A 15,717-nucleotide genomic window follows, 5' to 3' on the forward strand; every position below is an offset into this window, starting at 1 on the left:
ATGAGACGCAGACCTTCACAATAAAACAGGAAACGAGAACAAATCCTTAAACATAACATAAAACAAAACACTGACAACATTAAATCGTAACATTTCCCCCCACCCAAAAATCAAACATTTAACCCCAAATGAAAATGTTTGATTCATGACCTAGAGAGCCATGAATGCTGTAGTCCTGGAGGACCAGCGCACAAGGCACTGGCCGCTATTCTGCAGGCAGACTGAATGCTGAAGCGGTCCTCCGGACCCTCCAGCGAAGACGGACGAAGGCTGGACAGGCCCCTCGGACCCTCCAGCGAAGACGGACGAAGGCTGGACAGGCCCCTCGGACCCTCCAGCGAAGACGAATGTTGGCTGGACAGGCCCCTTGGACCCCTCCAGCGGAGACGAATGAAGGCTGGAGCGGCCCCTCGGACCCTCCAGCGGAGACGGACGAAGGCTGGACAGGCCCCTCGGACCCTCCAGCGGAGACGGATGAAGGCTGGACAGGTCCCTTGGACCCCTCCTGCGGAAACGGAAGGCTGAAGCGGTCCCTCGGACCCTCCAGCGAAGACGGACGAATGCTGAAGCGGTCCCTCGGACCCTCCAGCGAAGACGGACGAAGGCTGGACAGGCCCCTCGGACCCTCCAGCGAAGACGAATGTTGGCTGGACAGGCCCCTTGACCCCCAGCGGAGACGAATGAAGGCTGGACAGGCCCCTCGGACCCTCCAGCTGAAACAGAATGCTGAAGCGGTCCTCCGGACCCTCCAGCGAAGACGAATGATGGCTGGACAGGCCCCTTGGACCCTCCAGTGGAGACGGAAGGCTGAAGCGGTCCCTCGGACCCTCCAGCGAAGACGAATGTTGGCTGGACAGGCCCCTTGGACCCTCCAGCGAAGATTTAATGTTGGCTGGACAGGCCCCTTGGACCCTCCAGCGAAGATTTAATGTTGGCTGGACAGGCCCCTTGGACCCTCCAGCGAAAGCGGAAGGCTGAAGCGGTCCCTCGGACCCTCCAGCGAAGACGGACGAATGCTGAAGCGGTCCTCGGACCCTCCAGCGAAGACGGACGAAGGCTGAACAGGCCCTCGGACCCTCCAGCGAAGATTTAATGTTGGCTGGACAGGCCCCTCGGACCCTCCAGCGAAGATTTAATGTTGGCTGGACAGGCCCCTTGGACCCTCCAGCGAAATGGAAGGCTGAAGCGGTCCTCGGACCCTCAGCGAAGACGGACGAATGCTGGACAGGCCCCTCGGACCCTCCAGCGAAGATTTAATGTTGGCTGGACAGGCCCCTTGGACCCTCCAGCGAAGATTTAATGTTGGCTGGACAGGCCCCTTGGACCCCTCCAGCGGAGACGGACGAATGCTGGACAGGCCCCTCGGACCCTCCAGCGAAGACAAATGTTGGCTGGACAGGCCCCTTGGACCCCTCCAGCGGAGACGAATGAAGGCTGGACAGGCCCCTCGGACCCTCCAGCTGAAACAGAATGCTGAAGCGGTCCTCCGGACCCTCCAGCGAAGACGAACGATGGCTGGACAGGCCCCTTGGACCCTCCAGCGGAGACGGAAGGCTGAAGCGGTCCCTCGGACCCTCCAGCGAAGACGGACGAATGCTGGACAGGCCCCTCGGACCCTCCAGCGAAGACGAATGTTGGCTGGACAGGCCCCTTGGACCCTCCAGCGAAGACGGACGTATCCCGGACGAGCCCCCAATTCTGTTACGACCCGGCTCAAGGCCGCAACAAAAAAAAAGATGAATACCAGATTGTGGGATGAGAAGAGGCTTTATCTTAAACTGGACAACCAGGTTGGCTAAAAAATGGCTGGTGCCACTAAAGCAAACACAACAAAAGAGATGGACAAAATGGTGAACGGAGAACTAAACTATACTGGGAAAAACTAAACTACTGACCCTGAACAGAAACACAAACCTGAACACAAATAACCGCGAGCAGAAAACAGATGACGGTTGGGCAGCAGGGAAAACACACGGATGAGACATGGTGGATACACAGACGGGCCAGCCAACTACAAAGACAGAGGACGTGACTTAAATACACACAGGAAACACAGGAGATTACACACAGGTGGGGAACACAGCTGGGAATAATCAACAAGACGAGACAGGGTAAAACTGAACACACTCACATGAGACGCAGACCTTCACAATAAAACAGGAAACGAGAACAAATCCTTAAACATAACATAAAACAAAACACTGACAACATTAAATCGTAACAGTAACAAAAGGTGTCCAGGTTGAAAAAAGGAGACGGGGAGGCAAAGTGGTTAAATTAAACGGTTTTATTAATGTTTCTGTTAATAAGTAAACTAAATTAGGTGGACAAGTTGCTATCATCTTTTAACGAAAGAAAACAAGAAAAACTCAGCTGTTGTTCAATAAACTGAAAAGTAAGTTAAAAAACAAAACAAAAAAGATAAGTCACCACACACACATTCCTCGCCACAGACGAAACACATAGCTCACTAACTCCAAACCAACAAGGCTGTCTGGCACTAGAGCTCACTTTTCTCTGGCCTAAAGTACTTCTAATTGATTATGGGAGTCAGCTGTACAAGAAAGATTGCACCTAAGGCAGGAGAAATGGCACACCCCCACAAGGGCAATTCCATGTCCTGCTAGGGCCGCAACAAGCAATGTGGGAAGTCTCTGGTTCAAATCCCGGATGAGCTCCCTTTTGTGTTACACCCCCTCATTGGCAGGTGGAGGTAACACAACCAGTCCAATAAGTCAACACAAAACCATACAAAGATGTGGGGGAGGAAGGGACTGTTAGTTTGTGCCAAAGACCTTCCCTTAGGCTGTATGATTAGAAGGCATAGCATATTTTCACTGCTATGCAGATTACACTAGGGCTACAGCTATCGATTACTCCATCAATTAATCAATTAATCAGATTTGAAATACTTTTTTATTACTAATGAACAAATATAAATATTAAAAATAGAAAAAAACCCTCCTTTTTCAAAATGAACTGTTCACTTCTTTCAATTTTAGAAGTTGCAATACAAAACCCTTTGATTGCATTTCCAATATTGCCATACCATAAACAGATATAATATACACTATCAGTCCAAAGTTTTAGAACAGCAACTGTTCTAAAACTTTGGACTTAATGTCTTAACTTAATGTCTCATTGCTCTCTGAAATGAAAGTATAATACACAATCAAGCAATTAGAGTTGAAAAGAAGAAGGTAATCCAATTTAAACAACATATAAAGGGATAACTTAAGAACTCAAAACGTAAACACACAACTGTCCGTAGTTAAGTTCAGGGGGCCGACCCGGAGGTCAACAGCATAGCAGTTCATAGTTCAAAGATTCAGGGGGCTGGCCATGAGTCCAATGATGGCAATGGAGCTGATCAGGGGGTGGCCATGTGGAAAATGGCAGCAGCACAGTTCAGGATGCCGGCCGCCGGTCCAATGGTAGTGACGGAGCAGATCAGGAGGCTGGCCATGAGGAAAGTGACAGTGGCAAAAGGGGCATGGATGACAACACTCGTACAGTTTGGGTGGCGGCTGGTGGTGACGTGGGCGTGAGTGAAGACCATCAGGTGGCTTGCCAGGTGGTCGCCGGCGGTGTGGGCATGTACGTGGACCCACTGGTGGCTTGGCAGGTGGTCGACGGTGGCGTGGGCATGTACGCGGACCATCGGGCGACTTGGTGGGCAGTCAACAGCGGCGTGGATGTGGACAAGGACCCTTGGATGGTTTGGTGGGTTTTCATGGCCGGGCTCTCTTGGCAGTTGCCAGATGCGGCCTTGGCGACGACCGCTGGCTGGGTCGAGACGAGACCAGGTGTGGTAGGACTAGGTAGGTGAGACATCGTCCTCAGGCTGAAGTGTGGTCGGACCAGGCGAGCCATCGTCCTCAGACTGAGTGTGGCAGGATCAGGCGAGGCGTGGCATGACCAGGAAATGGTGTGGCAACCACAGGCAACAAAACTGGACCAGATGGTGGCAAGGTAGCCGCAGATGATGGAGCAGATGGTGGCGCTGCAGGCGGTGGCGTGGAAGCTGCAAGTGGTGGAACTGCAGACAATGTAGGCGAATGCTGGACGGGCTCAGCTGAACCCCAAGCTGGTGTGGCAGGATGCTGGACGGGCTCGGCTGAGCCTCCAGCTGATGTAGCAGGAATGCTGGACGGGCTCAGCTGAACCCCCAGCTGGACCATGAAGTTGCTGGCTGGGTTCTCCTGGACCCCTAGCTAAAGCATGAAGCTGCTAGCTGGACCTGTCTGAGCCTTCAGCTGACATAGAGGAATGCTGGGCGACTTCTTCTGAGCTCCCAGTGGGAGTAGAAATGAGCACCTTTGGGGATCCAGAGCACACTGAGTCCTCCGACACAACTTCTGGATCCAACCTGGCTCGTATCTCAGACCCACAAAAGCCCAGTTTAATTCCAAAGCAACCTGTCTTATCATAGACGGTCTTAACCGGCATTAGAGTTGAAAACCCAGTCTCTACATTGTCATTGGTAATTGTCTCAGAGTTCTTGGAAAATGATTTAATGGTTATGGAAGGACTAGTTTCAAAATTCCCTGGTCTCTGGACACGATTCATTTCCCCATTTCCCAGATGAGATCACCATAGAGTCTTTAATCTCAAACTGTGACTGGGAAGACAGTTCAGCCCACCAACAACATCCTTAACATAATGGCCCAGGGGGAAATTATTGATAGGTTCATTACTTGGTTCTGACGTCTCTGGAAGAGACGTCAAGAGAGGGAATTGTGGAATTAAAGAAATTATTTTACTGCTACTGTTCATAACCATAAGCTGAATACATTCAGGCCTTTGCTCAGCTAGTATTTTACTGTAACAATATACTCAGCATATAAGCTTTTAAGATTATAGATTTAACTCAACGATTTAAGTGATTCTAACTGCACCTGTAATAAACATGTTAATATTTGATTATGATAACCCCTGTAATACAAATTATAACAGTTCTAAGTCATCCTTAGCACCAGAAAAGACAGTCTTAGGTTCCCCTGCTACAGAGCCGCAGGGAGCCAACTCTTACTGCCTCAGGACCGCAAGTCTGTTAAGAGGCTGATGCTTTAACTGGGAGGTGCTAGAAGCCTTTACATGAAATGCCAGTTCTTGGGCCCGCAGCATCTCCTTTATCCTTGTAAAGGCGTCGATTATGGCAGGTGTGTCTGGGAGCTAGAGAAGGCGGGGATCCCTCTTCAAAATAGCCTTAGTGACGTCAACCATTACAGTCTTCCTCTTCAAATTGGGTGCCGTGAGGATGCATTTGAGGATCGCTTGGATCCGAGCCATCTCCTCTAGACACTCGGTGAGCTGAGTCAGCTGGGTCCATGACTGGTCAGATCGTTCTGTCACACTTTGGATAGGCAACTGCTTGGAGTGCAAATAGTGGACCCAAGTGCAGACAAACCAAAGCATGCAAACCAACTTAATAGGAACTGAAACTGAGCCAGGGCTGGACTGGCCATGGGGCATACCGGGCATTTGCCCGGTGGGCCGCTCATGATTTTTCGTTTTTATGTGTCGATGGGGTTTTATTTCTTTTCTTTTTTTAACGGTATGGGCCGGATCAGGCCCACACAATGTGCTTACACACGCCCCACATACCGCAAAGGATGACGGCCCTTTCATGGCCCAGATCTGGTTTGCCAGAGGTGGCCCACACTTGGGCCAGCACAAGGCCAGTTGCATACACACTGGTGGTCCTGTCCTGGTCCACGTGTGGATTACCTCTGGCAAACCTGATCTGGGCCACCAAAGGGCTGTCATTTTTTGCAGTATGTGGGCCATGTGTAAATTGTTTGCAGCCACGGGCCAGTTGCAGACATACTGCTGGCCCGTGGCTGCCCCAGAATAGTTTCAGCTCTGGCCCCAGATGTCAGCCCTAATGTGTACTTTAATCAAGCCATGTAATAACAACACGTGCGGGAACATAATAGTGCTAAAGTAACATGACAAAACTCTGTTCAAATGGACTGATTCTCATATAGCTCCTTTCTACTCTCTCAGATTACGCAAAGTGCTCTATATGCCATATTCACACACTTTCTCTAAACTGAGTGCTTCCTAATTACATTGATACACATTCACACTCTAGACATGCAGACTGCAGGAGCCAGGGATCGAACCACTAACCTTCCAATCAGTAGGTAACCTGCTCTACCTCCTCAGCTACAGCCACCCGGTAGTAAACACGCGTAAACCCTCACTAAGTTTTGGATAAAGTGTACACTCACAAACCTGTCAAACCTGCATTTGAAATGTATTCTACCATAGCAGTATAGTATTGCAACATGGAATTTAGGCCGTCTAACTAAAATAGGAAAATAGGAACATAAATAGTGCCGTCATTGCCAGACCTGGCCCACATCTGGTTGGTATACACCCTGCCATATCACCAGTCAGTCAGAAGTGCTAGCTTGATGCAAGATCCAGGCCAGACCTGTTTTCTATGAGCCTGTGTGACCTCTGTGTGGTGTCTTCTCTGGTCTGCATTCACAACAAAAAGGCAATGGTTAGAATGCTCGTTTAATGTCGTGGTCAATCAGCAAAAGATCTCACAGGAATCCTCCATTATTCTGAGGATTACATTTCCACTTGCAGTGTGATCGTATAGTTGTAAATCTATACAACCAAAATAGAAAAACCTTAACACCATTAACATTGCATGTTAAATTTCCCAAATGAAATATATTTCAAAGCTGTACATAAAACAATGTAAATTCTCTAAACAGTGTGGCACAGTCACATACCTGCATTCAAAACAAAAAGGCAATGGTTAGAATGCTCTTTTAATATCGTGGGCAGTCAGCACAAGATCTAAATGGAAAGCAACAACAGAGATAGCTAACTATGCTACCATTTTGTTTCCTCTCTTCCCAATAAAGAAATCTCACCTAAACATGCACTCAATTCAACATAAAGACTGGAGAAATGACCAGCAACAAATGATGTATAAACAACAAAAATAATTCACAGGAATCCTCCATTATTCTGAGGATTACCCAGAATCCCTTGCCCTTTGTGAATGTTGCAGGGTGACTTTTACATCAGTAGGTGGCGCCAATGTCCCATTTAGTGGGATTTAACTTTGACTCTATTTAACTATGTTACACCTGGGCCACATAAACCAGACCACAATCGGGCCAGATGTGGCATGCCATCACATAAACACTGCTATCTACGCCAGGCCTGGCCCATATTTGGATGACATGCCACTTACCATGCCAGAAGTCAGCCAGCAGTGCCGGCTTGACACCAGATCTGGGCCAAACCTGTCTGCTATGTGGGTAAATGGCAACAGTAGTGCACTGCAGAGCTGTGTGTTAAATGAATCGTCAAAGCACACCACACCAGCCTGTTAATCAATGAAAGACCAAGACAGACTTTTAATTCATTTGAAAGCCTGATGCTTAGCCTCGTCCACCCCAGCTGTAAAACTCAGAAACCAGTCTTACTTGTGTTGCGAAATCAGTTTTACCCCGGTTCTCTTATTCGTCGAGGGATCCAGAGATGGCACTGGAACTCAGTAGTCATTTTTACAAAATCTTTATTCATCTTTATTCATCTTCATTTAAGCATGCACTTCTAGAAAGGAAGACGAGGTCGGTGTCCCTCTGCAACAATCTTCACCCCTTTGTTAGTTCCAGGCAGCTACATCATAAACCCCCACAGTGTGCTGCAAATTCTGTGTCTGTGTCTATGTGCACGAGCACGTGAGTGCCTGTGTGTGCATGTTCCCGTGCGTGTGTGAGTGCACGTGAGTGAGTGTGCATGTGGATGTGTGAGTGTAACAGTTTAAGCACTGTGTGTGTGTTTCTGGTACGTGACTCCCTGACAGTCTTAAAACTCCCTCTCCCTTCCAGACCACAATTATCAAGTTACAAATGTTGAGACCCCCACCTAGGTATGCCCTGAGGAATTTCCACTTAACATTAACTCATTTCTGTCTTAGCTTCACAGTTCAAACTGGGGGGGAGGGGGGTCTCCTAAGATCTACTCCTAAATTCATGACACAGTCAGGCCTTTATTTATATCCAGGGCAGTGTCAGTGTCTCTGCAATAATTCTACATTCTATCTAACACATTTCTAAACTCTAAAATAAGCTAAACATATCTACACTTGTTATCATCTATTGTCCACCTGGGCCTTACACAGAGTTTCTATCTAATTTCTCAGACTTTTTCTCTGATTTAGTGCTCAGCTCAGATATAATAATTATTGTGGGTGATTTTAACATCCATGTAGATGCTAAAAATGACATCCTCAATATGGCATTTAATCTGTTATTAGACTCAATTGGCTTCTCTCAAAATGTAAAACAACCCACCCACCATTTTAATCACACTCTAGATCTTGTTTTAACATATGGCATAGAAACTGAACATGTAACAGTGTTTCCTGAAAACCCTCTCCTGTCTGATCATTTCCTGATAACATTTACATTTACAATAATTGATTACACAGCGGTGGAGAGAAGACTTTATCACAGTAGATGTCTTTCTCAAAGCACTTAAAATAAGTTTAAGAATATAATCCACCCACTGTTATCATCTTCAATGCTCATAGAGCAGAACAGCTACCTGAACGCTACTCCAACAGAGGTCGATCATCTTGTTGAAAATTTTACCTCCTCACTACGTACGACTCTGGATACTGTAGCTCCTGTGAAAACTAAGGCCTCAAATCCGAAGTACCTGACTCCGTGGTATAATTCTCAAACACGTAGCCTAAAGCAGATAACTCGTAAGCTGGAGAGGAAATGGCGTGTCACAAATTTAGAGGATCATCATTTAGCCTGGAGAAATAGTTTGCTGCTTTATAAGAAAGCCCTCCGCAAAGCCAGAACATCTTACTATTCGTCACTGATTGAAGAAAATAAGAACAACCCCAGGTTTCTCTTCAGCACTGTAGCCAGGCTGACAAACAGTCAGAGCACTGTTGAGCCAACAATCCCTTTAACGTTAACTAGTAATGACTTCATGAACTTCTTCACAAATACAATTTTTATCATTAGAGAAAAAATTACCAATAATCATCCCACAGATGTAATATTATCTACAGCTACTTTTAGTACCATCGATGTTAAGTTAGACTCTTTTTCTCCAATTGATCTTTCTGAGTTAACTTCAATAATTACTTCCTCCAAACCATCAACGTGTCTTTTATACCCCATTTCTACAAAACTGCTCAAAGAAGTCCTGCCATTAATTAATGCTTCAATCTTAAATATGATATGTCTGTGAAGGTTCTCAGTCATCCAGGTCATCGTAGACTAAGGAGCTTGGAAAGAAAAGCGTCTTGAGTTGCTTGAAGACGTTTCACCTCTCATCCGAGAAGCTTCTTCAGTTCTAAGGTCAAATGGTGGAGAGTCCCAGATTTAAACCTAGTGGGAGTTTCCCCCCCAAAGAGGGACAAATATGATCAACCTATCTCTAATAATTGGCTATGTACCACAGGCCTTCAAGCTGGCTGTAGTTAAACCTTTACTCAAAAAACCATCTCTAGACCCAGCTGTCTTAGGCTACGTTCACACTGCAGGTCTTAATGCTCAATTCCGATTTTTTGATCAAATCCGATTTTTTTCGTCCTGGATGGCCGCTAACTTTCTGCTTCTTAATTGAGATCAAACTGAGGTTATTGTACTCGGCCCTGAAAATCTTAGAAATATGGTGTCTAACCAGATTCTTACTCTGGATGGCATTACCTTGGCCTCCAGTAACGCTTTGAGGAACCTTGGAGTCATTTTTGACCAGAATATGTCCTTCAATGCACATATTAAACAAATATGTAAGACTGCTTTCTTCCATTTGTGCAACATCTCTAAAGTTAGAAATATCCTGTCTCAGAGTGACACTGAAAACTAGTTCATTCATTTATTACTTCTAGGCTGGACTACTGTAATTCATTATTATGAGGACATCCAAAAAACTCGCTAAAACGCCTTCAGTTGATCCAAAATGCTGCAGCAAGAGTACTGACAGGGACTAGAAAGAGAGAGCATATTTCTCCGGTTTTGGCTTCCTGTTATATCCAGATTTGAATTCAAAATCCTGCTCCTCACATACAAGGTCTTAAATAATCAGGCCCCATCTTATCTTAATGACCTTGTAGTACCATACCATAACTTTTAAGATTAGGTTTCAAACGTTCCTTTCTGAAAAAGCTTATGATTAGGGTTGGATCATGTTATGCTGCTTGGGGCTTCCCATTAATTGAATTACTGTTTCACCACCAAAATGGTGTCTAGGCTGCAATGTAAATTAGGTGAACGTAGTAGAGATTATCCTTTTGATCACAGTTGTAAAGCCCTATTTGGTGTACATCTGAGAAAGTAGTTACTGAATAGCGGCTCCAACAGCTGATCCTTGACTGTAGTGTTACCTCTAAACAGGTTAGTAGATTCCTCAGGCCTTCAGAAAGAACACCGGGACTCAGTAGTCAATACACAACACTTTTATTCATCCACACTTATTGATACAGCTTCTAGAAGGGAGATGTACAGGACCCCAGAATTCCTCTGCAGATCTCAACTCCTTTGTCTGTGAAACACAGTTCTGTAGAAGTGACCCCGCTGCTGCACTGGGCCCCGGTCCGGATGGGCCTGGGCCCCCCTTTCCCTGGCGGGTTGCAGAGTATGGGGGTGCCTACTGGGGTCAGCGGGGAGCTGGCCCCAGGAGGGGTCACTGCCCTCCTTCCTTCCCTCCCCATCTCCAGCTGCCTCCCTCTTCTCGCCCCACCACAGTCACCCACACATGCAGGGCCTTGGGGTAGGGGTGTGTCACCAGGGTGCAGGGGAGGCATCCCCCCTCTGTCCCCTTCTGGCTGCCTCTGCCTCAATTTTATCCCACAACTTAGACATTCACATTACTCACACTCTCATTACACATACATATAGGATCTTGGGGTGGGCACGTCACACAGAATCCAAATTACCATCAGGGTGTACACCTCACCCCTGGCGTCGTTGCCCACCTCTCAATTTTAAATACACGTAGACATTGAGGGCTAGCAGGAGGGGCTATGCGCCTACCTGCTGCTCTGGCAGGTAGCTCCATGCCCTCCTGGGTTTTAAATGCACCTTAGAACACACCTACATCAACACTACATATGAGCGGGTGGAGGGAGGTTTGAGTCTTCACACACCCCTGCTTCTCTGCGGCCTGCTGGAGCGGGGGGGCTAGGAGGAGGAGTTGGCCGTCCGACTGGGGTCTGGAATGTGGGGCCTCCCTGCTGCTGCGGAGTCGGGGCGGTCTGCTTCTCCCCACCGCAGGGGGTCAGCTACAAATATCTTTAGTAGCCAAATTGCCTATTTTAGATAAAAAGCAGGAATCCATACCTGTGTGACTGAACAGTCATTTGGGAAGTATTGTCCTCCTGATTGCATTTCAATTGACATAGGTATTCTATCATGTGTCAGTTTTCAAATTTATAATGTTAATTTTACAATTTAAAGCTTGAAAAAACTTTTGATGTCCTCTAACAATAGGGAATGATCTAAGTAAACACCTTTTTGAAAATATCACTGAACCATTTTATGAAATGGTTCAGATGGCCTCTTTATGAAAGAGGCTATCTATGTCCACTGTGAGCGACCATCTTTGAACAGAGGCGGTGGTTTATGACACCAACTGTCTGCCATCTATAATCCAGTTTTGAGTTCCCTCCCCAGACGCCTTAATGCCCACTCACATCCTGGGCCATCTGACCTCAGGAATTCACATGACAAGGTGGGGCCAGGTTTCACAATGAGCTCACCCAAAACCCTGGCTGATTAGGTCCCACACCCGCTTTCACACCTTGGCGCATGTGATTAGAGGATCACCAGGGGGTCCTTTGTCCCTCCTTGGGGGGATACTCCCACTGAGTTTAAATCTTGGACTCTCGGCCATTTGACCTTAGAACTGAAGAAGCTTCTTGGATGAGAGGTGAAACGTCTTCAAGCAACTTAAAAAAGTCCAGACGCTTTTTCTTTGCAAACTCCTTTGACTACGATGACCTGGATGACTGAGAATCATCACAGACATGACTCTGTACTTGAAGTAATTCTTCATGATTCCTCCACAGAGTGGACCAGAAGAGCTCAAACGTCCCCAGTGGTCAGTCGGCCCAGCAGCATCAAACATACCTGGACTCCATATTTATGGTCTGTACATGTACAACAACTACTTTTACATATACTCTGTTCACAGTCATCTCCATGCTGCTCTTTGTAGACCAGTGGATTGTCAGTGTGTCCAACATGGATCTGGTGTTTCACTCCATGATTTCAGTCTGATTGGCTCATTCATAAAGTATTATGTTCCAGTTGCTGGAGGACAAGATCATCACTTTTGTGAAGAAAGAGCTGAAGAAGATCCAGAAAGTTCTGAGTCCTGATTACCCAGAATGCTTAGAGAGTCAGAGGAGCAGCAGCAGAGAGGCATTTGTAAAGATCACAGTGGACTTCCTGAGGAGAATGAAGCAGGAGGAGCTGGCTGACCGTAAAAGGATTTCTTGGTTGGACTGAAATAGTCATGAGTATTGTGTAAAGCATAAACATTTTTTTTTTCATTTTGTTTTTTCATTTAGAACTTTCTACTGCCGCTTGTCAACGTCAGCTTAAATCTAAGCTACAGAAGAAGTTCCAGTGTGTGTTTGAGGGCATCGCTAAAGCAGGAAACCCAACCCTTCTGAATCAGATCTACACAGAGCTCTACATCACAGAGGGAGGGACTGGAGAGGTCAATGATGAACATGAGGTCAGACAGATTGAAACAGCATCCAGGAAACCAGACAGACCAGAAACAACAATCAGACAAGAAGACATCTTTAAAGCCTCACCTGGAAGAGATGAACCAATCAGAACAGTGCTGACAAAGGGAGTGGCTGGCATTGGGAAAACAGTCTTAACACAGAAATACACCCTGGACTGGGCTGAAGACAAAGCCAACCAGGACATCCAGTTCATATTTCCATTCACTTTCAGAGAGCTGAATGTGCTGAAAGAGGACAAGTTCAGCTTGGTGGAACTTGTTCATCACTTCTTTACTGAAACCAAAGAAGCAGGAATTTGCAGCTTTGAAGACTTCCAGGTTGTGTTCATCTTTGATGGTCTGGATGAGTGTCGACTTCCTCTGGACTTCCACAAAACTACAATCCTGACTGACCCTAGAAAGTCCACCTCAGTGGATGTGCTGCTGATAAACCTCATCAGGGGGAAACTGCTTCCCTCTGCTCGCCTCTGGATAACCACACGACCTGCAGCAGCCAATCAGATCCCTCCTGACTGTGTTGGCATGGTGACAGAGGTCAGAGGGTTCACTGACCCACAGAAGGAGGAGTACTTCAGGAAGAGATTCAGAGATGAGGAGCAGGCCAGCAGGATCATGTCCCACATCAAGACATCCCGAAGCCTCCACATCATGTGCCACATCCCAGTCTTCTGCTGGATCACTGCTACAGTTCTGGAGGATGTGCTGGAAACCAGAGAGGGAGGACGGCTGCCCAAGACCCTGACTGAGATGTACATCCACTTCCTGGTGGTTCAGGCCAAAGTGAAGAAGGTCAAGTATGATGGAGGAGCTGAGACAGATCCACACTGGAGTCCAGAGAGCAGGAAGATGGTTGAGTCTCTGGCAAAACTTGCTTTTGATCACTTGCAGAAAGGAAACCTGATCTTCTATGAATCAGACCTGACAGAGTGTGGCATCGATATCAGAGCAGCCTCAGTGTACTCAGGAGTGTTCACACAGATCTTTAAAGAGGAGAGAGGACTGTACCAGGACAAGGTGTTCTGCTTCATCCATCTGAGTGTTCAGGAATTTCTGGGTGCTCTTCATGTCCATCTGACCTTCATCAACTTTGGACTCAATCTGCTGGAAGAACAACAAACAACCTCTACATGGTCTAAACTATTTAACAAACCAAAACTTAAATCTCTCCACCAGAGTGCTGTGAACAAGACCTTACAGAGTCGAAATGGACATCTGGACTTGTTCCTCCGCTTCCTCCTCGGTCTTTCACTGCAGACCAATCAGACTCTCCTACGAGGTCTGCTGACACAGACAGGAAGTAGCTCACAGACCAATCAGGAAACAGTCCAGTACATCAAGGAGAAGCTCAATGAGAATCTGTCTGCAGAGAAAAGCATCAATCTGTTCCACTGTCTGAATGAACTGAATGATCGTTCTCTAGTGGAGGAGATCCAACAGTCCCTGAGATCAGGAAGTCTCTCCACAGATGAACTGTCTTCTGCTCAGTGGTCAGCTCTGGTCTTCATCTTACTGTCATCAGAAAAAGATCTGGATGTGTTTGACCTGAAGAAATACTCTGCTTCAGAGGAGGCTCTTCTGAGACTGCTGCCAGTGGTCAAAGCCTCCAACAAAGCTCTGTAAGTAGAGTTTTTACCAAAGGTATTCACTCCACTTCAGTTGTTTCACATTTTTGAATGTTACAGTCTTATTTGAAAGTGTACATATTATAATTTTTTCAAAGATATTTGCAAAATGTGAAAATGTTGAACAAATGAAATGTTGTGAATACTCTCCAGATCCACTGTAAAGATGTTAGCGCACCTTCCTTTTTAAAATGATAATTCTACTTAAAAAAAACATGGTGTTCAAAATAAAATAAAATAAACACTGTAATAGGTACATTGTTAAAAGAAATGCTGCTCAATAGTTGTAGTCACTTATGTGATGATTTTTATGTTTCATAGCAGCAGAAACAGGCAGTGTTTCTGAAACGTTTGAGTGTAACTCTTATCATCAAGTACCATCCAGAAATGGCCTGTGGTGGACCCATGGGTGGTAATCATTAACTACTTAAAAACAAATTGAAATGAAATGAAAAATCTCTAACATGTTTGGTTCATCCTTAACAATACAAGTTTCTGTTATTCTACTCTTCTAGACTAAAGTTACTAAATCAGCAGTTCAAAATCTTGTATGTTGTACAATACAATACAATTTTATTTATGTAGCACATTTAAAAACCACATGTATGCCAAAGTGCTTAACAGAATGAGTAAGGAGCAATAGTAAATACAAATAAATAAAATAATATAAATAAAAAAAAAATAAAATAAATACAAATGAAATATACTAACAGGCAGGAGACATAGCTAACCAATAATACACCAGGCATAATAGGCACAACCCGAGAGGCTGAGGGTTAAAACATTATACACATTAATAGAGCAAAAAAGAGAAGTTACAGTACACTTAAAAATACGGGCTCTAGGAGGCGGGGAAGGCAAGGCTAAATAAATACGTTTTTAATCGAGATTTAAAAGATTGTATTGAATCAGATGCCCGAATAGCTTGAAGGACATTATTACAGAGGCAGGGTGCAACAGCGGTAAATGCACGGTCACTTCTGGTCTTAAGCCGAGATCTAGGTTGCACCAGGAGCATTTGGCCTGCTGATCTAAGTACTCTCCCAGGGGTATATCGAGAGGAGAAATATTTTGCTGCTATTATTTGCTGCTATTTTTATAATCATCATTACCATTTCATGATTGAGGGTGATGTTGCTTTCACAGATGGTATATTGGTATTATATCAGTCTTTATTACAAGTCCAGTTATAACCACTTCGAACTGTTGAGTTGAATCTATAATTTTAAATGCTTTTCTAATGCTTCGATAATCTTAAAGGTTTCTGTGTAGACTGCAGGGACAGGAAGTTACATGTGTTTGAAGTTGCAGGCTTCTGCAGAAGTGAAACTGAAAACCA

At 45.6% G+C, this 15,717-nt stretch overlaps 1 protein-coding gene across 1 annotated transcript in view; it reads left to right on the forward strand.

Moving 5' to 3' along the window:
* Positions 1 to 3,493: 3,493 nt before the first annotated feature.
* The window catches only part of LOC120438383 (protein NLRC3-like), a 52,798-nt gene continuing 40,574 nt past the window's right edge, over positions 3,494 to 15,717 (forward strand). Inside the window, exons 1-5 of the mRNA XM_039608775.1 lie at positions 3,494 to 3,723; positions 3,844 to 3,972; positions 12,068 to 12,146; positions 12,309 to 12,483; positions 12,572 to 14,372. Coding sequence (XP_039464709.1) covers positions 3,494 to 3,723; positions 3,844 to 3,972; positions 12,068 to 12,146; positions 12,309 to 12,483; positions 12,572 to 14,372 — 2,414 coding nt within the window. The remainder of the gene's footprint in view (positions 3,724 to 3,843; positions 3,973 to 12,067; positions 12,147 to 12,308; positions 12,484 to 12,571; positions 14,373 to 15,717) is intronic.

The sequence above is a fragment of the Oreochromis aureus genome, linkage group 3 (assembly GCF_013358895.1).
Source record: "Oreochromis aureus strain Israel breed Guangdong linkage group 3, ZZ_aureus, whole genome shotgun sequence".
In the NCBI taxonomy this organism is placed as follows: domain Eukaryota; kingdom Metazoa; phylum Chordata; class Actinopteri; order Cichliformes; family Cichlidae; genus Oreochromis; species Oreochromis aureus.